This window comes from Poecile atricapillus, chromosome Z (assembly GCF_030490865.1).
Source record: "Poecile atricapillus isolate bPoeAtr1 chromosome Z, bPoeAtr1.hap1, whole genome shotgun sequence".
Classification (NCBI taxonomy): Eukaryota; Metazoa; Chordata; class Aves; order Passeriformes; family Paridae; genus Poecile; species Poecile atricapillus.
In genome coordinates, this window is record NC_081289.1 from 23,444,524 (window position 1) to 23,468,371 (window position 23,848).

Here is a 23,848-nt window from a genome sequence, read left to right on the forward strand (position 1 = left end):
GATGGGAGGAGGGCTTGCCAGTTGGGTGCACTGACCTCACAGAGCCCCATGGATGAGCATGGCTCATAAATCTCACCCTCCAAATAGTCCTGCCCTGGAGACAGGATGAGACATCTTGATTTAGACCTATTTGAAAATTGCTGAGCTGGTTTGCTCTCCCGTTCTTTCGTTATCCTCGCTCCCTCCTCTCTGTATATATTTATATTCTCACACATGTATGCACACGCACACACCCGCACCCCCCTGCTCCCTGCCTCTCTCTACCTGTTACCGTGATGCTGGTGTGCCTTGGCACTGATGTTTGTGTGCTCCCCAGGCCGTTCATCGTGCTGCCTCCGCTGATGGAGTGGATTCGGGTGGCGGTGGCTCACGCGGGGCACCGGCGCAGTTTCTCGGTGGACAGCGATGACGTACGGCAGGCGGCCAGGCTCCTGCTGCCGGGAGTTGACTGCGAGCCTCGACAGTTAAAGTAAGTCCAGGGAATGCTGATCCACGGGATGCAGATGGGCTGCTTTGTGCAGAACGTGTCTCCCTTTGCTGGGGAGCAGCGGGCGGGCGGGCACGGGGCTCTGTTGTTGCCTGGGGAGGCGCAGGGATGCTCCGGCTCTCGCTGTGTGCGTTGCAAAATCAGCTCCCGGTATTTGCTCGCATCTGTGCATAAGCTGGTTGCATGGTAATGGGTGCCTGACTATCTCCCAGCTGTATTGAGCCCCTAATCTGCTCATCAGAGCTTACACGGTGGTGTTCTGTTTTTTTATTCCCTCTTCCTATTAGGGTCTGCTTGCTAATGGGGGGCTGAAGCCTTCTGCTAATTGTCTGATTCACTTTGCTTTGCTATAAAATACTGAGATGTAATTGGCACGGCTGCAGATATTTTTCAGGGCTTTGTTTTCAGCATTAATGCTTAAAGGGCACATTTAAACTTAGAGGTAAGACTACTTCTTACAGTAAAATTGTATTTTTCATGCTAATGTCAGTTCAAATTACTTGTAAATGTCAGCCTAGATAATTTGACTTTTTCCTGTATCACATGTGACCTTTTGGTTTTCTAATGAAGTCTTAAAGTATTTATTGCCAGGATATGTTTTTAGTGTCTGTTTTGCCTTATTATTATGTACTTGGATAAAAGTACGTTCTTGGACTGGTCTGGAGTCAAGAATATGTTGGGGTTTGATGTTCGTATGAAAAGGCATTCTGAATTTGCCAAAGCAGAAATGATTCACTGCTATTACTTCACAAATTTGTACCAAAACCCCAGTTCTCAGCAGTCTGCCTCTTGATACAGCAGTAGATGCATTCTTTCCTGCAACACAGAAAGAAGAGGGCTGATTTACATGATTATTTGTGACAGCCTGCATGAGAGCAGCTGCCTTCTGTTGTCTGTGGCCTTGACATGCTCTTTCACCAGAGAGTATAATACTTTACTTCCAGATCAACATAGGCTTTTTATAGTCACAGCTATTCAATATTTAATTGATGAAATATATGGAATTTCAAAAGCCAGATCATGAGCATTTCAGATTTCAAATCTTGCCTGTAATTGCTTCCCTTTTGGGTGCCCACCATGGCCCTCATTTCCAGAAGTGCTAGATTGTGTCCCTACTGAAATGTCAGAACTTACAGGTACTACACACAGTCTGAAGGCCTGGCACTTGGTTCTTAAAAGGCACAATTAATTTAATAGCTCTCCAAGTATTTAGGTAGGATTGCAAATGAGGCAGTAATGTTTCTATTGTATGTGCTCTGTCCTAAAAATTAAGGTAGATACAATAAAATACCTGTGGATTAAAAAAGCCCCACAATATGTGACCTAAAATTTTATTTTGACAGTGTATACACATATATATAAAAATCTCATCAACTGTTACACAATTTTAGTTTTTATTAGGAAGTTTCAGAATTATTTGTACTTGTGGAGAGTTGTATTATACTGCAGAAGAATGTATTAATTATGGGGAGTGAACCAGCACATAGTTTAAAGTTGCCAGCAAGAATTCTTTTCATAAAAAATACAAATGATTGTTGTTGTCCTGCTTGTCTTAAAAGTGGGAACAAGCCTCAAGAGCACAGCCTGAGATTAGTCAGAAGAGAATGAAAAGGGAAAACTATTCCTGAGACAAATTCTAGATTCAGAGAGACCAGCCTTTGCAGTGTGCCTGTATTTGACTGCAGGGGCTAGATTCATCTATTGATGTCCCAAAATGATAATCTCTCTACTGTGCTGGCAGATGAGTGTTCGTGTACCTTGGGTTTTATTTTGAGGTCTGTGCCTGTGCTGGTGTAGTGCAGCAGGTTCTTTGAGTAGCTGCAAATAAGACCCTGGCTGCCTGTAATCCTGAGATCAAAGGGAAGACTGAGCTTTTCTGAAGAATAATGTGAGTCATCAGGATGTTAATTTGGAACTTTGCAGCCTGTAATTTTTTATTTGTATTCAGCAGACCCTCAGCACTTCTGATTTTCATAAGCCAAACACCAGCCCTTCACTCCTCCCCATTAGGGAGGGTGCCTTTCCAACTCTTGACTCCTCAAGGAGCATCAATTCCATCAATTCTAACACTGGGGGAGGGAATACAACAACTTTGCAGGGGATGGCTTTTCAAGTAAGCTGCATGACGGATGGAAGCTGGAGGATTTTAAATGCAGTTAGCTTGATAAATTTTGTGACTTCTATGGGAAAGGTTTATTAAGTAGAACCTTGAAAATGGTTCAATTTCTAGGCTTTTTGTAGCAGTCTTATTTAGTCCCTAAAACACAGAGACCTGAACCCAAAAGTTCCCATGGGCCCAGGTGATACTGCATCATTGTTGGTTCACAACCTGTCATGGCAAGTGCATAAAGCAAAATCAGCTTCTACACTGGAAAAACATGCATATGGGGAGAGAGAGAGTTGGCAGGATCTCAAAGGCTGTGAAGTTCAGGATCAGTTTGGATAAAACCCAGATGTTCAGCTTCTTATCTGAACTACAGCATGGAGGTCTCCCCACAAATCCATGTGACACTTGCCAGCACAATCACATACTCCAGCAGCGAGGTTCCTATTCTGTGGCTTTGTAAATCATCCCTGCTTCTTCCTGCCTTTCATTCCTCTCTTTTGCCCTTTTTCTGAGCTGTTTAAAAAAAACCGTCACCTTAATTTCTTGCAATGATTTCCTCTTCTGAAAGAGGAGCTGCTCTGCCTCTGAGTAGAGGAGTGAGGGAAGCTGGAGTCAGTCAGGATCTGCCTGTCTCCTTCCTGTTCTCTTTTCATTTTACAGCAGCAGATGTGCCAGCAAGTTTCTTCCTTCTTGCCAGCTCTGGGAGATGAGCAGGGATGTAGGGGTTTACCTTCCTCCAGACCACCTTTTGCAAAGAGATAGATTTCACAGATGGGTAGAGTGCTGGATGGACAACAGCTCACTGAAATGGAAACCCAAGCTGTGTCCAGGATATTTTCATAGTGGGACAGCACACTTAAATAAAGCCTCACCTATACCCCGGCCCTTTGGGCCACCTGAGGCAGCTGGATATAGTCAGTTGAGGTGCATCAGTGCCAACAGAGGCCATCACCCAGGATCTTAAGTGAATACTTTTCCTGTTTTTTGGGGGAAGAAAATCCTATTGGAAAAACAAAGAATAGCAACAAGGTTATGAAAATGGGAAAACAATAATAAAAGAAAAAATTACACATCTTAATGCACTCAAATCAGGATGAGCAGATAACCTCTATCCCAACGATGAGAAAAAGCTGCCTCACAAAATCAGAGGGTCAGAGGGAAGTATTTTTAACAAAGCCTGGAGTGATGCCATAACTCTAAGGATTAATAATAGTAATGCCCAGCATTTGAAAAGGATGAGAAATGATCCAAGGAAAATTCCAGGCTGCTAGTGCAAGGCTTCTGAATGTTTTTTCAAACAAAGACTGATTAAAGACATGTTGTTGAGGGAAAAATGGGATAAAATGTGACACAGATTTTCTAAAGATAGATCTTGCCAGGCTAATCTAATAACTTTTTTGATAAGATAACTGATTTTCTACCCCAAGGAAATTCAGTAGAATTTCATCTCTTTGGACTTGAGTGAAGATTTGATACAGTCCATGCAGGGATCTCTTAAGACAAGAAGATGGGGGTTAGTAAGGAAATTGGAAAGTGAGCAGGGGCAGGCTTTGAGAGAGGTGGCAATGGCTGGGTTGGCTGAGATGGGGTTGCAAGCAGGGACCTTCAGTTCTCATCCTTAAAAACTGGTATTTTTTAATTTTCAGAAAGGGTTTTGGCACAAATCTTAGCAGTGTGCTCATGAAGTTAAAATTTGCTGATGCCATGATGCTGAGAGGCATTGTCCTGACAGAGGAAGTTTGGGATATCATCCAGGAAAAAGTGGATGACCTTGAGGGCTGGGACAAAATAAATGGGATTAAATGCAGTTTTCCACAAATGGAAGTGCAGTTCTCCACAAATGGAAGGCACATGTGTTTTTTAAATAAGTATACACAAACTGCAGTTTATATGTAACATACACACTATATATGCATCCTAATATATACTATGTTGAGACCAGAATGTTGGAAAGGTGGTGGTAAAGGCTGCGGGGCAGTATTCAATCTCAGAATGATTGTAAACCACAAAAGTGGATTTTTCCTCAACCATGAAAAAAGCAAATGCATTTTGAGGCTGTGTTGGGAGAGGTATTTCCAGTAGAAACAAAAAAGTATTGGTGCCACATGAAAGTGGTAGGAAGTGATGTGGAATCACAAATGCTGTGTCCTGGTCAAAAAAATATTCCCTTTGGACCAGGTAGAAAGAAATGGGCTGGGGTGATCTGTTTTTTTAACAAAATGTTCTCATGGAGGTAAACATGAAGAAAGGGGCTCATTTAGCTGAGCAAAGTGTGTGCTGAGGGAACCTGTGGCTCTTCTCCAGAAATAGATCAGGAGTAAACATTTTGGAATGAAAAATACACTATTTAAAGGTCAGCATGGACATAGGAGTGTGTGAGTATTAGCAAGTCGTGAGTAAGTTTGGGTGGGAGGTGTAGATGTATCCAAGCCTTGCTGCAGCACTGGACCAGTTTTATTAACCTCCAGTCCCATGTGCTCCCTCAGCTGCTGCCCTTTGCAGGCTCACCCAGCACTCAGAGCTGCATTTGCAGCTGTAATCCAGAAAGGTCTCCAGGCAAATGCAGGGTCTGAGAGCCTTGGAAAATCTGTCTTTAATTGCAGGGTCTGAGAGCCTTGGAAAATCAGTCCAGATTTCCAATTAGCCTTGTCCTGAGAATACTTAAGTCTGTTTTGCTGTCTGGGACCATACCTCTTAAAGAAGGCTCTGTAGGAAAATTGGATTATCAATCTCAAAAGCAAATACTATTTGAGCATCCTTGGCTCATTCTAGAGAGCTTTCTTAAAACCATGGAAAGGGGAAAATGCAGTAAGGGAGGATTTGTTTCATTGTTTCAGAGCAGTCTCTCTACCATCCCACTACTATACCACACGTGTGCATTTCTAACTTGAAAGTGAAAGCAGAAGAGCTGCATTTAATGTTTTATTTATGGAAATCTTGTGCTTATATTTGAGTATGAAAATATAAATGTACTTAAATAAATAGAGATTAGAAGATAGAAAAATTATTTCCACTGCTCTTCCTTCTCTCTTAAAATCTTTTGGGTAAGGGGCTGAGTTTCTGGAGAAAGATAGAGAGTATAAAATTGCCAAGAAATTCTGTTATTTAATTAGATACAACCACCTTCAAGTAGGAATGGTTGGTGTTTGCCTAGCTTCTTGAATGTCCTTGTTCTTCCTACAAATTTTCACTAATCTTTTAACACCAGCCATGGCTATTGCTGTAATTAGATACAAAAATGTGAGCAGTAGCAAACAACCTACTTGACAAAATCCAGCAGTCCCTTGGGGCAGATGGTGCCAGCAGATGAAGGAGATTTTATTACTTAGAGCATGGTTTTCTGAGGTGAATCTCAACCTGTCCTGCCAACTGTCTGCTTGAAGACAGCAGTAATAAAAACATTGAAGGGGTGGACCTGGGCCTCATGTTTTCCTCCACTTTCAGGGCAGAATATACTTGCATTTTTATGGGCTTTAGGATCCAGCCTTCTTTTTCCCATTGCAAACAGCATCACTTACTGCTGTCTCCTCTGCTCTGTCCCTTTTATTGCATCCCTGAACAAATTACATGTCCCTATATTACATTTCTGAACACAATAATCAGGATACAGATAACACACCGTTTCCCCCTCATTAGTGAAGACTTGTGCTATCTGTTCATATGAAAGATGAGTCTGTACCGAAACTTTCCTATGGCACTGTGGCCTTGTTCAAAGTCTGAGCTCAGATTTAATTTTGAGCATGGTTCCTGACCTATATACACAGAACTGGAGTATTTAGACTGTTTTGAAATACAGATTTGGGTCTTGATTTGATAGTCACATCACTTTTTTAATGTATTTTCCAGTATTTGTAACCAATTTATTCTCAGACCCTTGATAAGAGTAAGATATTGGATAATAAACATCCGGAGTATTTTTTTTTCTTGCCTGAATTTAGCTCCTGATTAAAGTAAATGGATATATTCTATTTCTGCAATAAAAAGTAGTGCTCTTCATCACTTTGATCAACATGTTTGTGCTTACATTTTCCTCTCTCCAAAACTGAAAATGCAAATAATTGTCTCAATATAGTATTTATATTGCGGTTCTATTAATATCAGCATTATATTCCTTTTTAAAGCACCATGTTGGAACAAAGAGTGCTCACAAATTTAAATCAAATTGTCTGCTGCTCCCACTCTTGCTGTTTGTGTCTGTAGTCTCACTGAAGAGCCCCAGGCAAGGAACAAGACCCTTTTGTGCTATGGGCTGTGCAGCCCAGATCAAAACGGTGATCCATGACCCCAACAAATTCAGCATTGCAAATGCATGTATATTGCTGGCTAAAATGTGACTCCTTCCAGGCTTCCAACCAGCTGAACTATAATTTCTGACTCAAGACCTCATTCATATTTAGGACAAACTGGATAAATTCTACAAAATGAAAAGATGGACTTAATTAGCAGATTATCATTCTTTCAGATGGAAGGGCTGGTGATGGAGTCCCAGGTGGGCAAACAAGGTTCTGATGCTTGGCTATCGGTGTGGTGATCTGTTCATTCGAGCCAAGGGGAGCGTTTGTCCTGCTGCTCATCACAGACCGCACTCCCATTCTTTTGAATCAGCTGCGTCTACCTGTTACGATGGAAACGCTTTGCCTTTGAATCATTCGTTTTCCCAAATGGATTCAGCCCATGAGTAACTTATTAAAGATCTGCACAGATTCTCTCTTAGCCAGTCAGAGTGAAAATGAAAAAAAACCGATGTCCCTTGTGTTTAAAGCGCTGCTGTAGAAGTGCTGCATTATGTTTTTATAATGTGAGTTTGAGAAAAGAAAAACAGTTTACTGTACTGCTAGGACCCATTACAAATGAAGAAGATTATCTTTGATTCCTTTCAGAGGTTTGAGTACTTCAGAGTATGATGGAGTGTCATGGTCACCATACAGTGTTTGACAGTGACCATTTGCAAATAATTATCGTTACCATGGCATTCCCCATATAAAGCCTCAGTCCATTTAATCATGTGCAGTGGCAACACTATAATGATCTTGAAGATAACAGCTGTAGAGGCAGTATCTGTCAGGAATTAAAAGAGGACTTGGAGAAAATTGTATTGCATTGTAAGTTAAAAAACGTGGTCACAATTTTACTGCAAATGTAAAATTGAGATTATTTCACTTGTTTCTAATTTTCCTTTTATTTATAAAAGCAATTGTTTGCTTTATTAACACTAGGGAAGGGAGGGAGTTGACAGGCTGTGTGATTGAACCCCTGAATTAGAGGGGTGAATTTGCTGTTGAGCACAAGGACTATGTTCAGTGTGTATTATGAATTCAAACATGTTATTTCTCAGTTCTGGGAATAGCAGCATTATGCAGTGATGGTGGTGGTGCCAAGCAGCCTGCCCAGCCCCACAGGGTTGCTGAGTAGGGAGGTTCAGAATGGACTCTGTCTTTAGAGAGGGGTCATCAGTCTCACAGGACGTTGGTCAGTCCTACCTTTTTCACTCCATCATCTCTGGGAGACCTCAAAGTTTGCCTGACCCAGCCAGCATCCAGTGTGGTGATGTCCTGCCACCCTGAGACTGTCCTTGGGTAGAAGAGGAGCAGAAGAGCATTGGCTCTCCATGATCTTCTGTTCCTCCCATCAGCCTTCCCAGCCCCTTTGATGGAAATGCACCTTTTCTGCAGGGCGAGCTCTTGAGGAAAGGATGGCCTGTGTGAATGCTGATGGCTGGCAGACTGGCAACAAACCAGGGTGGCCTTGGAGGGAACATCCTGCTGTTGGGCTGGTGTCAGCCTTCTGTGCACTTGGAAAGATCACAAAGACTTTTTGGCAAGAGGGCCCCGCACTGACAGTGCAGCTGGGGAGGGTTCCAGCTCTGTGTGCGCGTATGCTCTCTTCCCTTGCTTAGCAGGAACAGCTTCACAACTCTGAAAAGTGACCCTGTATATTTAGCTGACTTCACTGTTCCCTGTCAGCCTTATGTTTCAAGCTTTTTCCCATCCCTTTCCCACCTCTTCTGAGCTTGTCAGTATGTTTGCTCCAGTCCAAAGTAAAAGAGTCTTGAGCGAGTCAAGCCTGGGAGTCTGTTCCCTTCCCCTTTTTTATCTTACATTCCTCAGTGTTTGTGATTCTGGATGGTGTCCATGATGGAGCAGTGTCCCCTTACACAGTGTAAAATGGAGCAGACACCCTCAGCTGCTTTTTGGAATCAGTATTATGCATTGAATGGTAAGAAGGAGACAATGCAGTGCTGTGTTGGCTTAGGTTTGATTTTTGATGGGTTCGAGTTTTTTTTTAATTTTCCAGTGTTCATTTTTAAATGCGACAGCTCAGTCTGTCTGCCGTGCCGTCTTCCCAGCTGGCCTTCTCCAGTGTTAAAAGTGATGCTGTGCTCTTCTATTTGTACTTGTAGTTCCTGATCATTTTTTGATGTCTCTTCACTCCTTTTTATCAGTACATGTTAAATCTCTTTTTCCTAAACTCATTCATCTCTCTGGCTTTTCGAGATGTTGCTTTCTCTCCTCATGCTCTGCTCATTTCCTTTGTGTCATGCTCCTATTCTAATAAACTCACCAGTTTGATCCCTATCCAGTTTATTAGTCAACATCTGACAGTGGGTGGCACAGGCAGTATCAAATTTTGTTGCATAGTTTCCTTTGCCATGTCCCTAGATTGGGGCTGTAACTCACAGTGGTCCTGTTTGGGGTATAAAAAGGCCCACTGGTAGTGGTACTAAGTTGTGTTTTCTTGTTTTGTGGAACTTTAGATCAGACTTTGTCAGTGCTGGTGTGTTCCCGCCGTGCAGTCGAGGCACTCCTCAGCATCCGTGTCAGGGCTGCCCTGTTTTTACAGCTGTAGCACCCTGGAGCCCTTGGACCAAGACACTTATCCCCCCAGCTGATTGAGGAGTACTGATTTGCTGATACTAAATATCAGCAGGAATTTATGGCTCTGCTTCCTTGACTGTAGTAAGCAGGTGGACTGGCACACTTTCAGGAGACCAGGGGCAGTTCATGGAGTTTTTGAACCCATGCCAGAGCAGAGATCTAGGGAGCCCATACAGGCTAGGTGAGATAGGTCCTTGGTCCTCTTTCCTCCCTCTGTGGGTGTGCAACCCAGGTCAAAGTCTGGCTTTTTTTTCAAAGAGGAGATGATCAACTATCATTTTGCATGCACTGAGCTGGGCTGACGTCAGTGGAGCTCTGTCAGAGTTTGACCCATTTTATTCAGTCTATGTTACATACCTCAGTGCAAATGATGAAGCAGTGACTTAACACAGGCAATGATTCATAGCACAGACACCTCTGCAGAGGATATCTAGATCTTTCCATAGCTGCACTTTTCTGTGGAACCACCTTGTTTCCAGCCAAGAATCATCTGGGAATGCCATCTGCAGCTGGGAGGTCTCTCCTCCATGCACCAAAACCCCTAGCACCTAACTTCTGAGCATGCTTTATCTCTGCCATGCCATAAAGGAGGGCACAGATGATCCTCCAGCATCTCATCCTATGAGGGTAACAAGCACCAAATGTTGCTGTAGCTCTTGTGTCAGAATTGTGCCATGTGGTGTGAATGTATTTAGCCTTGATTGCTCCCATAGATCTCGGTGTCAGTGAGCTCAGTCCTGCATGTATCTGTGCTGCTTTTGCTCTTTGCTTCAAGTCAGTCAGAAACTACTGCAGAAAACCCAGCCTTGCTGTGTGCTGCTTTCTCCCTCTTTGCTGTGGGCACGTTGCTGGTGCAGAATCTGTTAATGCTCTTGCAGTGTGTTTATTGAGTGTTGTGCATTAATCTTGCAGCATCCTGTGGTGATGGAACGTCATCCTTGTTCCCCTGAGCAGTGATACTCCAAGCATGCCTTTTTTGCATTCTTAGGATATGAACTTTTTTATCAGTCAAAACCCAAACTGAGCAGTAGAATGAACATCAAGAAAACATCTGTTGCCCTCCAGACTGGTTCTGACCCAGCACAGCAGAGAGCAAGTCTGGGATCAGATGCCAGTTTCAAACCTGTAGAAGCTTTGATCAAAACACATTGTGTTTTGCATTTCACTTTCCTTCCGCTGTTGAAAGAGGAAGAGCAGCAGCTATTGCTACATACCACTGCTTCTATATAAACAGCATATTTGTTGCACAGTGCTGTTAAATATTAAGCAGTGTTATATATTTTATAAAGGTCTGATAAAGCACTTTGAAGAAGAAATTTAAATTATGGTGATGTGCCATTCCTATTTTCCTTTTGATTTGCTGCTGTTTTTTACATATGAAATCAAAACCAAATATTTGATGTATGCTTGACTTTTTCACTTTTGATCTCTATTTTGTTTTTCCTTCATAAGTAGCCCCTCATTTTCTGACCTAGCATTTTTGCAGATTTAAAGCAGTGCTTTTCCAAACAGTCCTTTATCCAAGTTCACACCAAAAGCGCTGTGGATTTGGACTCCACCCTCTGCCCCAGACACTCCTCAGCATGAAAGAAAAGCAAACCTGTCTTTTAACAAGATGAAACCAACTTGGATAAACATTAGATTTGAATTTTCTGGCTCTCTCCGGAGCTGTAGATTCACATCTTGGCTAAATAACTCCTAGCCCTTCTTTCATTTGAAATGGATATCAGTTCACAGTTTGAAGATCTTTTGAATAGGATCTTAAAAGAATGACATCTTGTCTGTTAGACACAGCCAGCAAGGATTTGTGGTGTCATGCCATGACTACCTGGCAAGGTTGCTTGGTCCCCAGTTGCATGGTGGTCTTATGTACATGTGGTCCTACTTGGACCAGGTGCCCTCCAGAGGTTCCTCTCAACCTCAGCCAGCCTGGGATTCTGTGACTTCCACTTTCTGCTCCAAAAAGGCTTCCCTGTTACTGGGACTATGCTGGTAAGATCCTTGAAGGTTTTTGGAGTGACATTATTTTCTCTTCAGTATACTGTCAACGATTATACATCCATTTGATGTAAGTTCAAAGCTTACTGAAGTCACTGAAAGTTTTCAGGGATCAGGGGAACTGGATGACCTTGCCATGCAGACAGAAAACATGTGGTGAGAATTTACATTGCTTAAACAGGGAAACAAAATCAAATGAAAGCTGTGCTTTTTTCCCCCAGTTCTTATTGAAATGTATAACTTGTCCCATGAAAGATAGACCAAGGGCAATCTCCCATTAGCTTGCATTATCATTTCCCATTCAGCATTTCCCTCGCACATGCAGGTCAAAGGAGAATGGATGCGTGCATGACCTAAATCCTTCAAAACCAGGGCACAGTATTATTTTCCTAGGGAGGTCTGTCCTCTGGTTGTCCTCTGAGGGAGTTGCTTTCTCACCCCCACAGGATTGACGACTGTTTCTGTGCCTCTCGGAAGCTGGATGCAGTTGCCACCGAGGCCAAGTTCAAGCAAGACCTGGGTTTTCGGATGCTCAACTGCGGCCGGACGGATCTGGTTAAGCAAGCCATATCCTTGCTGGGGCCGGATGGGATCAACAGCATGAGCGAGCAGGTAATGGGATAGACATTTACAGGAGCAGCTGTGAAATGGGAGAGTTTTGTCTGCTTGTTTTGTCGCAGGGAATGAGCCCCAGCTTTTTTCAGCTTTACGTAGACAGGACCTTACTGCCAGGTGAACATCTGCGTTAGCTGAGGTCATCTCGAGTTGTATTGATTTGCCAGTACTGAGGTAACTCAGCGTGAGGGCAACTGCATCCCCCGAAATCTTCACAGTGAACTGAGTTGAGTGAAGGCAGAGGAAGATCCCAAGAGAGCTTAATGTTGAGCTGAATACTTAAAACCGCTTCAGTGCCTCACACAGTGCTATGAGACAGGGCTTTGTGAGGTGAGCAGCCTTCCACTGCACACAGCTCTGGGATCTGTCACCACATGCATCACTCAGCCTGTCAGTAAATGGTTAATTGCTGGTGCTCTTTAATGGATTTCAGTCCAGTTTGAATGGACCTTGCAGAGGGAAAGCATCTCCACAGTTACCCCTCCGCTGGTCAACATCCACCAGTTGAAGAGCCTAAATTTCCTTGGAGTTACTCCTCTGTGAGGCTGGTGGTTGTGCTAAAGCTGCCCTCTGCAGCTGCCTACTGGCATCTGTCTGCTGGACTGTGATGCTCACCGAGGTGGTTCCCCCTTCCCAGAGGGAAATGTTGATGGATACTAACCTTTCCTTTTGAAACAGAGTCCCCTGACCTTTCTGGTGCCCCGATGCAAGTTTGTCACTGTGTGTTCCCAGAGCTGTGGGATCATTTTTGACAGGAGCCAGGTGGCTGCCACCTCTCTGGTGGTGATGTGGGACAAGAGCTGGACTGTTCATAGGTTTAGGTCTTCTGAGATGAAAGCTGTTTCAGAAATGTGAGTTATTTTGAATCAGTATTATGGATTCATCTGAGAAAAGCTTTAGAAGAGGGCAATGCTTTCTGCAAGAAAAATAGTATCAGACTGCTCATTCCAAGGTTCATACAGTATACTTTTTTAAATTATTGTTATTTTAAGTTAGTCTGAACCTGGAAACTTCTCACAACGTATTTCCTCTGTCCTCCAGGTTGAAAACCAGGAGCATTCTGGCTCGATTCATCAAAGTACCTAATAATATGCTTAACTCTGAACACATGCTTTTACATCCTATTTGAGTGAAAGTTAAACCTGTGCTTAAATGTTTCGTTGGATCAAATGTCCCACATCTTGCAGGATCCCACGTCTTTCGGGACAGAGCCCTAAGTCATGCAAAGCTGAAAGAAAGACAGTAATTTTGTATTTTGCCAAAAGCCAACTGCCCTTTGTGTTGATTACACACATTGTTACTGTGTTCCTGTGTGTGCTTTGAACACTAATGATGGGCTCATTAAAAATCTATTCCTCCCACGTGCAGAGTTGAGGGTGAGTGGTGCTGCAGCACAAGGCTGAGCTGTGGGGCAAGCCTGGGGCAGAGACTGGCAGAGGCAAAAGCAACAGGGACAACAGTGCAAGGGAAGGGGAGGTTAAAATCCTCATTAACACTTTAAAACCCTGACACTGCAGCATGACATTCTGGGCCCCTTTTAGTGGGTGTTAAGTCCTCCTTCAGCTGCAGCAGGGTCAGAACATCTTGTGTGATTCCCAGGCTGAGCTTTTGCTCTGGACGTTGCTGCAGGATTCCTCAGCTGTGGCTGCCCACGAGCTGTGTCTTGCAGGGGGAGCCCCGGCACTGGGTTTTCAGATTCTTTTCTACAGATCTGATTAGACCCCTCGTACTCACTGAACACTTGACTTAATTATCCAGTGATGCCACTTACAGAAACTGAAAAACCAGTTGGAGGAGCCTGTATTTAATTTTAAACCGCTACCCCGTCCTTGTGTTCCAAGGCCCAGGCACAATTTTTTTGTAATTCACATGGTCCTGTTTATTCCTATAGTGTTTACTGACTGCCAGAGGAAATATTTTGCCACTGGCTGTGGCTGAAGTCCTTTCAAATTCTCTTTGCAAATAGCTTCAAGTCACCCAAGAATTCTCATTGCTTAGGGTGAAGTTCTTTCTCAATAATGGCATGAATGGCCCCAAATGCCTATTCCACAAATTCACTGCAGATTGGATCTTGTGAAATGCTCAGTGTCTTTCAGGAAGGATTTAAGGACCTTGCAGGGACAAACCCTAATTTAGTTTGTCTCTACAGGAGCAGCCCTTCCATACATAAGCGCCCACTACCTTTAGCCCTTGAGGCAAACAGGAAAACTGGGGTAGTTCAGCAAAAACAGTGGTGCTAGGCTCCTGCTAGGAAGTGGCTGGCCAGGACAGGTACCTCCAGTTTCTCTGAAAATAACTTCCCTTCATAGTAGTACTTGGGTTAAAGAGCAAATGGACTGTGGTCTGACGGCAGATTTACTGGGGGACGTCGAGGCAGGCTGTAAACATGCATCGGAGGTAGCTGCCTGAAATTCAGGAGATTTACTGCAAAAAAACTGGTGGCTGTTGGTCAACACCCCCTACTGTACTTAATAAGCAGCTTTTGCTGTTATAATTTGTAATAGGTTTAATAATTTTGTTCATGGTTTCATCTGGACTCCTTACCACAGCCACAGCAGTACTTTCCTTGAGCGAAATTGTGATCAGGCGTAGCAGGTATTTCAGATTAATACAAATTGCATTGTGGTGATTCTGTAGTGAAGGGTCACTTAATCTACTTTTTCTCCAAGCAGGGCCATGTTTTCCTAGAGCCAGCAACTTGCAACAAAGCTGTCTGGCATTTCATTTAAAATTAAGTCCATGTTTGCAGGGAGGGCTATACAAAGTCTTGACATTGCCAGCCTCTTACAGTATCCATGTTGAAAAAGCTGTGCTCAAATCTGACTGATCTTAAAAGGAGCTTGAGATGTTTTAAAGGCTTTCTCAGTAATTGAAAAGTTAGATTTTAAGACACTCTGATTATAGAAAACTGAATAGAATTCTTGTCTTTCTAAAATACCAGTGGCAATAATGGTTGCTCTGGTGAAAACATGTCTCTGCTGGGGCCCCAAAGACAAAGGTGCTCAGTTTAGTATATGATGGAGGTGAGGCTGGCAAGCCTAGTTTCACTCACCATGCTGAAGACAACATGAAAAATACAAGCAGTAAGCACAAGTGACAACAAAAACGGAGATTTTTATAAAAGTGTTTGACTTTTGGTACTCTGAGGGGCATGTTTGTAGCAGAGGTAATGGATTTCATTAAATACATGCTGTTAGTCTTGATGATATATATACTTAAATAATTGTTTTTAAAAATCAAAGAGAGTTCTGTGTTAAATTTGTCAATTCCTTTGTTTTTTAACTCCAAAAAATGACTAGGGCATGACTCCACTGATGTATGCTTGTGTCAGGGGTGATGAGGCTATGGTGCAGATGCTGCTAGATGCTGGAGCAGATCTGAATGCTGAGGTGAGGACTTTTTGTTGGTTGTATTTTTTTTCTGTTGTTTGTTTGCATCTTAAACTACCCCCTGGAACTGTAGCGGAGCGAGAATCGCAAGAATTAAAAAGAAAAAAAATCTGTCTTATCTGGGATTGGGACCTCTTGAAATGAACAATGAAATCAAATGGCATTAGGTTAATACTGGGATTCACTGCACAGAAGGGCTCCAGTCATTGGATTTAACCCACAGGTAACAGTGGTTTAGCTGTGTTTGCACACTGCAAATGAATACAGGCATTAGTGACCATTGGCCCTGAGCAAAGCTCTGATGCTGCTAGAAGGACTCACTGAATCTCAGCTGACTTTAAATGAAGAAGGTAAAAGAAACACCCATCTGGTAACCTGCCAAAGCTCAGCATTTCTGTGCATGTGGATGTTCCAAGTGAGCATCCCCAGCACACAAGTGCCATATAGGTTCCATTGTTTTGTTTTACAAAGTGCCTTGGGCTAAAAACTGTTGGATGAGGAGCTTGAAGCTTCCAGAATATAAATGTCTCATTGATGAATGCACATCACAAACTCGGACAATCTGTCCACCAAACAGATTGTTGTCCAACTCAGTGCAATGCAGGTATGTACATTTTTAAAGAGCCATTTGAAAATCTGTGGAAGAGTTATTTGTTAATGATTCCAGTTTCAATTTGTTGAGGTCATGAGTGAATTAAGCTGTCTGCTTCACTTATCTGTGTTCCATCTGTTCTGTTTGGACTTGAGCGAGCTGATAAATTGGAGTCACTGCTTCAGACAGATGTTTTGCACTTTTTGAAAGTCTAATTTAACAAGCAGAAATGGGTGTCACCTGTAGGAGACAGTGTTACTACCATGTTGTGAAATCAGCTGGTGATTTCAGTTCCTCACAGGCAAGCACACCACCCTCACAGCTGGCAGTATCTCAACACCCTAGTCAGACCAAAGACTGGATGTGCAGGGAGGCTGATGATCTCTTCCTTATCCCTGCCTTGTGGCTCAGATGTGAGGTGGCATTGTTTGGTTCCTAGGATGAGTTTTCATTAGGAGCAGTCCTCCCGATTGCTCCAGTAATCTTCCAGGCTTGAATCAAATGCAAATTTAAACAGTTTTGTCTTCCTGAAACTGCTGACATATGAGAGAACAGCTCCAGTGAGGAATGTGAACCTCCCCAGTTCATTGCTGTAGAGTGTTTGCTCTAAAATCAAATGAAAACACTTTTGGACAAGATCTGTGAGTAATTATGGCATGCAATTATAAGATGATTTGTGCACACCATAACCAACTGTGCAAATTGGGCAATTATGGCAAAAAAAGGCAAATCAACCATGAACAAAAAAAATATTCTGTCAGGTGCCTGCATAATTTTCTCCCTTTCACTTTGCAAATATGTTTCCAAAAGTAGCCTCCGATGATGGGCACCTCCCTTTTTGATTGCCCATCCTTAGTGAAAACCAACTCATTTCCAGATGTGCTGAGAAGCTGCAGTTTGCTCTGTACTCTGTGGGACCTGTAGCTGCTCAGCCAGTCTCATCCTTAAAAGCTTACCCAGCCACAGGTCTTTTGTGAATGCTGTGTTGGAGAGAACTCTGAATTTAAAGAAAAACAAAAAACAAAACCCAGAAAAAAACCCCAGCAAAACAAAAAGGAGCAAAGGAGTTAAAATTACTTCATTTTCTTTGCCGCTTTCCATGGACTGCCCCTAACAGTGGTGGGAGCCATGCTTGAGGAGGAGCTGGATGCATTGACTGAGCCATGGTCCTGCCCCATACTTACCCTCTGCTGCCCTTGCTCCACATCCCAAACCTCAAGGCTTGAGCTGCTCAATCCTCTTCCTTCTGACCAAACTCAGCCCTAAGGAGCCCTGTGTCACAGGGCAGCACACTCCTTGTGGTGCCCTTTGAGCTCTCTGTGGCAAATCTGGGTGGTAACAGCCAGGTGCTGGTGCAGATCTGACAAGCTGTGGGTGCAGATCTGCATGGGGTCTTCAGATTTTGCCCTCATCCCTGTCCTTGGGCCTGCTTCTACGCTGCATGTGGTGCTTGGAAATGCGAGCTGCTGATGGAACCAAGTATTTAATGACTGGCCCTGCTCCCCTGTATGGATAAACGTACTTGAGACAAGGTAGTGAAAGCAGAGCTGGCTGGTGAGACAGAGAGATGGTGCAGCTTTTACTCTGATTTTAGTCCTCCTCTGAAGATCAATAACAAGATTTTGAATTTTAGTGTCACACTCCATCTGAGTGTGCAGCCTTGGATTGCAAATGTTCATTAGATTCTACCAGCTCTGTGAGCCTCATCAATATTAATACCCCCATCTTTAAGACAGGGAAACTGAAGCAAAGGATGGTTATTCATCTTCCCCAATGTCTACATTGGAGGCACCAGGCATTAAGGCATAGAAAATGGAAGGAGCAATCTGAAGAACAGCATTTTGTTTTCTAAGGATATAGTTTGCATCTCTTTTAACTGTCAGCACTTTTAGCTCAACTCAGACAGGAGAAGGCAGCAAAAGGGAGATTTTCTTTAACACTTCTGAAGTCACACTTTGCCCCATCACTTCTCAGACCTTTTTTTTTCCATCTGGTGAGAGAGGAGGAGCCTGGAAGAATGCCTGCCAGCTCCAGGGTAGGGCTTGTGATGTGTCTTTCATGACAGCAGTGACAAAAGTACTGATTTAAGTGCAAAGAAATTTGGCTGGGCCTGGAGCAATCCCAAGACCCAGGGCTGTTGGTACCTGGTCTGGTGAAGTTGGTGGGAGTGGTCCTCAGCTGTAAGTGTCCTGGTCCATCCTTACTTCCTCAGTGTGTGCTGTTGTAACCAGCTGTGGATGTTTTGCCCTTGTGCAAAAGAATCTGGTGGCCAGTGGTTTAGATGGAGCTACAGTAGTTGGTAAAAGACTTCATTTGGTAAGAACTCAAATCAAGCTGTCATATCAGCATGAACAGTTCTAATATTGAGAAAAATTTTGCAGGAAAAAAACGAAGCAAATCATTTTATAAAGCACCTTTCCCAGGTTTTCTATTTCACTTACTTCCTCACATGCCTGGATTTCAGGCAGGTTGAATTTTGTTACATACAGCTCTTTAAAAAAATAACTTTAATTTGTTTATAGGTTGTCAGTACTGCTCATAAATACCCATCCGTCCACCCTGAGACCCGCCATTGGACAGCTCTGACATTTGCTGTGTTGCATGGACATATTCCTGTAGTTCAGGTATTATTGTATTTCCCTACCTGCATCTCATTTTTTTTTTCCTCCTCTTCAGTTCTAATTACATCCATCTCAAACCAGCATCCTCTTGTCATACTCATATTGGTTACTTCTGCTTCTTCAAGAGTGTACTGATACATGATAGACTTAAAAAATGAATATGGTGTTCAAACCTTAACCAATATGAGGCTTAAACAGGACAATTTTAAAGCAAAGTTGCACCAAAGAAAGTCTGACAACTCCTTGTGCTCCTTCCTGACCACTTGTTTTATATGTCTGTTTATTCATTCATTGCACTTTCTTACACTGTAATGTTCTAGCAAACACAAAACCGCTGCCTTGGTGGGAGAGAGGTGGACAACAGCCCTCGTGCTGCTCCAGAGGGGGAGAATCCCTCACTCTCCTTAACCCATCCAGGTGTCATGTGGGATGTGCTGGTTCTGTGCTTTGGCATCTCAAAAGCTGAGAAGGTTTATTCTACAAAACAGCCGTGTCTGTGACACACTCAAGCACCAAAACTTTGAAGGCCTTAAGACAGAAATGGCCAAGAGGGGACTGGAGCACAGGCTCCATCCCACTCTCCTTGGCCACTTTTGTTTTCAGCATTGTTACTACTTGTGTGGAAGTGTCCCCGATGGAGACCACAGCTTTTGGACTCATTGCTGCAATTGGTTCTTAAGAATTACCTTTCTTTTGGCCATGTCTTCATGTAAAAAATGGAGACAATTGAAATCTGACCTATTTTTGGATGGTGCTAGGTTTCTAGAAGACCATGAAGGAAGGATGCTTGTCGGGCTAACTTTCTTCCATCTCCAGTGCATTACTTCCTAACACTGACCTTACCCCATTCCCCATTCAAAAACACTGGGTTACACTTTTTTGGCTCTGAAGTTGGACGCTGGTGCTTCTGGTGTTTGGCAGCGTAAAATGAGCGAAAAAAGGAATTAATTTGCCTCTGTGAAACAATGGGCAGAATTTGCATGTCACGCGTCTCCATTGTATCTGGTTTGCAGATAATAAGAAGCATTAGATTCTCATTTGTCACTGTTCATGAACTCTGAAGACTGTCATACCCCCAGTTGCTCTAAATGGTGAATTTTCTTTCTAGCTATTGCTGGATGCTGGAGCAAAGGTAGAAGGTTCCTTAGAGCATGGAGAGGAAAATTACTCTGAAACTCCTTTACAGCTCGCAGCAGCTGCTGGTAAGGACTTTTTCTTCTCCCACTGTAACAATTCCTAGGCTGGGATCTGTAGTTTAAGTGAGCTGGATTTTCAAAGGAGTAAAAATGCATCTCTTGCCTTGCAGGAAATTTTGAACTGGTGAGTTTGCTGTTGGAGCGAGGAGCTGACCCCATGATAGGAACAATGTACAGGAATGGCATTTCCATGACTCCACAAGGTGACATGAACTCTTTCAGTCAGGCTGCTGCACATGGACACAGGTAGAGTGGGAACAAGTCTAGTGGCATCCTTCAAGTGCTACTTTTTTGCCTGGGCATCCAGTTTGAGCAGATGGGTGAAATTTCTGCATGAGCTATTAAACATGCCACCAACTGAGCAGAGATGTAAGGCTTTCTGCTAGCATGTGAATTGAATCAGCTGGTGTGGTACAAGCTGCGTTTTGATTTCTGATGTAAAAAAAAAAAAGAAGGAAGGGGACTTCTTGTGGTGTGTTCAATGCAGTGGTTGTTAAATGGCAGCTGATGTGGCAGTAGAAAGGAATGTCAAAAACATTCCTTCTGAATTTCTTAATATTTTTCTCAGGTTTGACTGAATTGTGTCTGTAGTGCTGCAGCCTTAATTTTGTTGAATAGAGTTTCTGCATCTATGTTTACTGTAAAGTCCTGTGTGTCTTAATGTTGTTTGTATGCTGCAAATTTAAAAAAACAAACAAAAAAAGAACTACTGAGATGAGCACCTGGCATGCATGACCTTGCAACGCTCAGGAGTTGACTGCAGTGCAATGAATTAGTATCATGATCTTCACGTTCCTACTTTTCTGATTGTAGCCATCCAGAGGAACATAGATACAGGTTAGAGACAGTACCTACCGTGTGTTTGCTTAGAGATGAGCTGCCAGTCTAACAACACGTCAGGGCGGGTTCAACAGCTCTGCCCCTCTGGAGCCTGCCAGGGATCCCTGGCACAGACGGGACACTTTGGGCATTGAAGTCTCACATTCAACCAGTGTGAATGGGAGCTGCAGGCCCAAGGAGAACCTGGGGCTCTCCATGGCTTGGCTGCTGGCTGTCCACGTCATGGACTCTGACTCTTGTGTTCCTGCCTGTATAACTCTCACACACACCTTCTTCCTTCCCTCTCTGCCCTAAGTTTGTTTGGGACACACCATGCTGTGGTTTAAGCGGGAGCAGGGGAACACTGGTATACAAGGAGGGTGGGCTGGGAGCCAGCCTAGTTTCTCTTCTCACAGCTGCAAAACCAAGGGAAACTGTTGAGGTTGATGAGGTTATGCTGGTGTGAACCTGAGGGCACAAAGTCTCTGAGTTTGGGCTTTGTTACTCGAAGGCCCAGCTGGATCAGTGGCTTTGTAGAGTAGTCCTGGCTCTGCTTGAACCTGCCCTGACTGGCCTTGTTGAATGTCTAGCTGCTCTAGCTTTCCCAAAGTGCTTTCAGTGTGAATCGAGTGGCGGTGCTTTCAGTAGCTCCAGGCAGCTCCCTTCTCACGTGGTTGCCATGGTAGGAGTCCCAAGAGCTTGTCCAGAAGCACCTTGGCCTTCCTTGGTTGCTGAAGAAGTCTTGAGCCACGTTTAGCTCACGAGTCTCTGTTCCCACAAGATGCTGCCACTCATGCGGCATCTGTGCGGTTCCTGTCACGACAGCAGTGACTTGCAGATGTGTCCCAGGCAGTGCAGGTGGGTTAGCAGGAGCTGTGCTTGCCTTGGGTCTGCTCTCAGCTGGCTCTGCCATTTAGCTGGAGTAATTTCTTGGGTAGGTGTCCTAACTTGCCACATCACAGCAAGTAAGCCCAGTGCAGTGACAGCCTGGCCACTGACTCTGCTCTCCTTTTCCTCTCCTTTCCTGCCCTCTCTCTCTGCCACGCTGTGATTGACAGGAATGTTTTCCGCAAGCTGCTTGCTCAGCCAGAGAAGGAGAAGAGCGATATCCTGTCCCTGGAGGAGATCCTGGCCGAGGGCACGGACTTGCCCGACTCGGCGGCAGCTCCTCTCTGCGCCAGCCGCAACAGCAAGGCCAAGCTGAAGGCCCTGAAGGAGGCCATGTACCACAGTGCCGAGCACGGCTACGTGGACGTCACCATCGACATCCGGAGCATAGGTCAGTCCTGGGCTCCTTCCTCTTCTTCATGCAGGAAAGGACCACTGTTAGAACGTGTCCCTCTTGAGGGGCTGTTGCTTAAACTGACCACGGCCACATCTTCCTCAGCTCTTTCGGAATAGAAGGTGGTGGGAGATCTGACAGGTTCCCAGCCCATTGCAGCTCCACACCACACCCTGTCCAGGGGCCAGTGGCTTTTTTCTGCAGGACATGGTGGTTTCCACTGGGAGCCATCTCCACTGCTGCATGGCAGAGTGTAGGTTAGGCTCTGGGGCAGTGTTCAGCTGTCATGGGCAACCTCCAGCTGCTTCTCTTTTGCACTCTGCTGTAAAGCAGTCCACCCTTAAAAAAACTTTATTTTCTGAGACTCCGAAGGCAGGAGCAGAGAACTGACTGCTTGGTGTGCCTGCTCTGCCAGTGAGGGACTTGAATCATACCAGCCCACTGTTAAGTTGCTTCTGCCTGTGGAGAGGGTGGTTGTGTGGCGCAGATGGAAATCGATCTGGACTGTGTATTTACCATCCCCAGTCATCTGTTCACAGAGAAAGAGACCCAAGTGCCTGGTGTGCCTCTGCCTGGGACAGTGCTCCAGCCCAGGGGACACGGGGTATGGGTCAGAGTGTGCAGTGGGCTGTGCAGGCAGAGATCTGGAGACGAATGAGAGGAGAGTGGCAGGGGTGCTCTCCAAGCATTGAGCATTTTCTGACATGGAAGGAAAAACCTTCATTTGCCAAACACCAGGCTTGTGTTTCTTTCCGCTTTGTTCTGTAAGAGCAGAAAGTAGGTCACATCCAGCCTCATGCCTGCAGAGGTACATCAGCTCCCTGTGCTTTCTCACTCAGTGCATGGGAGCAGTTCCCTTTAGCTGGCTGGAGAGGGGTTCTGTCATGACAAGCTGCATGAAAGGGCTGATTTGCTTAACTGGCCCAGTGCTCTTTAGGGAAAATACTAATGATCAGGAGAGGACATGGGGTATCACTTAAAGCAAGTTTTAATCTGAAGACCACCGATTTGAATCCAGGTAGGTAGTGACCAAAATCAGGTTTTTTCACCATTTAATGGCTCTCCAGGGCCATATTCAAACAAATGAGCTAGTGTAAATCTAGTTTCCAAAAGGCTTTTGCAACGCAGAACACCACAGCAATTACCACAAATTGGTAGTCTCAGCAGAGAAGCTGAAGGCTAGATGAGCAGAGAGACCACAATCTTCTCTTAGCATTTGGAGGAAAGCCTCTGTGCATTAGCTCTGGGATGTACTGATAACCATCAGCCTTCTCAATTAGGGATAAATAGGAATTTGATTTCTTGAATGATTTGGCAGCTTCTGCTTAAAATCTTAACATCAGTAAAGGCAGAAGGGCACATCCTTCCCTGGAGCTGGGAATGAGCTGTGTCTTCTGTCTGCAGGTGTTCCCTGGACGCTGCACACGTGGCTGGAGTCCCTGCGCACGTCCTTCCAGCAGCACCGACGGCCCCTCATCCAGTGCTTGCTAAAGGAGTTCAAGTCCATTCAGGAAGAGGAGTACACCGAGGAGCTTATCACACAAGGATTGCCTCTGATGTTTGAGATACTGAAGGCCAGCAAGGTAGGATAAATAATGTGTTTTAAAGGAAATCAGCCTTGTTCACATCCTGTAAGACACTAAAGTTTGCGATATTATTTTTGAGCAGCTCTCCCAAAGGTTGTTTAGACTGCACAGGATTATTATTATCTCTATTAGGTATCTCAGGTTTTTTCACTGTGGAAGCATGGGTTATAAACAGGCTAATCACTGCTCCTACTAGAACAGCCTAATAAGAGGTGCTAACAGTAAGCTGGAGAGACAAAAGAAGCTGGTACATAGTGGTGAAATTAAAGTCAAAAGGGTCA

The 23,848-nt window shown here is 44.1% G+C and overlaps 1 protein-coding gene across 2 annotated transcripts in view; it reads left to right on the forward strand.

Annotated features, from left to right (window-relative positions):
* LOC131573763 (ankyrin repeat and BTB/POZ domain-containing protein 3) overlaps positions 1-23,848 on the forward strand; it is a 164,648-nt gene that overhangs the window by 119,735 nt on the left and 21,065 nt on the right. For both annotated transcript variants that reach the window (XM_058827993.1, XM_058827994.1), the window contains exons 4-11: positions 317-469; positions 11,914-12,079; positions 15,382-15,471; positions 18,586-18,687; positions 19,793-19,886; positions 19,991-20,126; positions 21,758-21,978; positions 23,386-23,564. In XM_058827993.1, the coding sequence (XP_058683976.1) occupies positions 317-469; positions 11,914-12,079; positions 15,382-15,471; positions 18,586-18,687; positions 19,793-19,886; positions 19,991-20,126; positions 21,758-21,978; positions 23,386-23,564 (1,141 nt within the window). The remainder of the gene's footprint in view (positions 1-316; positions 470-11,913; positions 12,080-15,381; positions 15,472-18,585; positions 18,688-19,792; positions 19,887-19,990; positions 20,127-21,757; positions 21,979-23,385; positions 23,565-23,848) is intronic.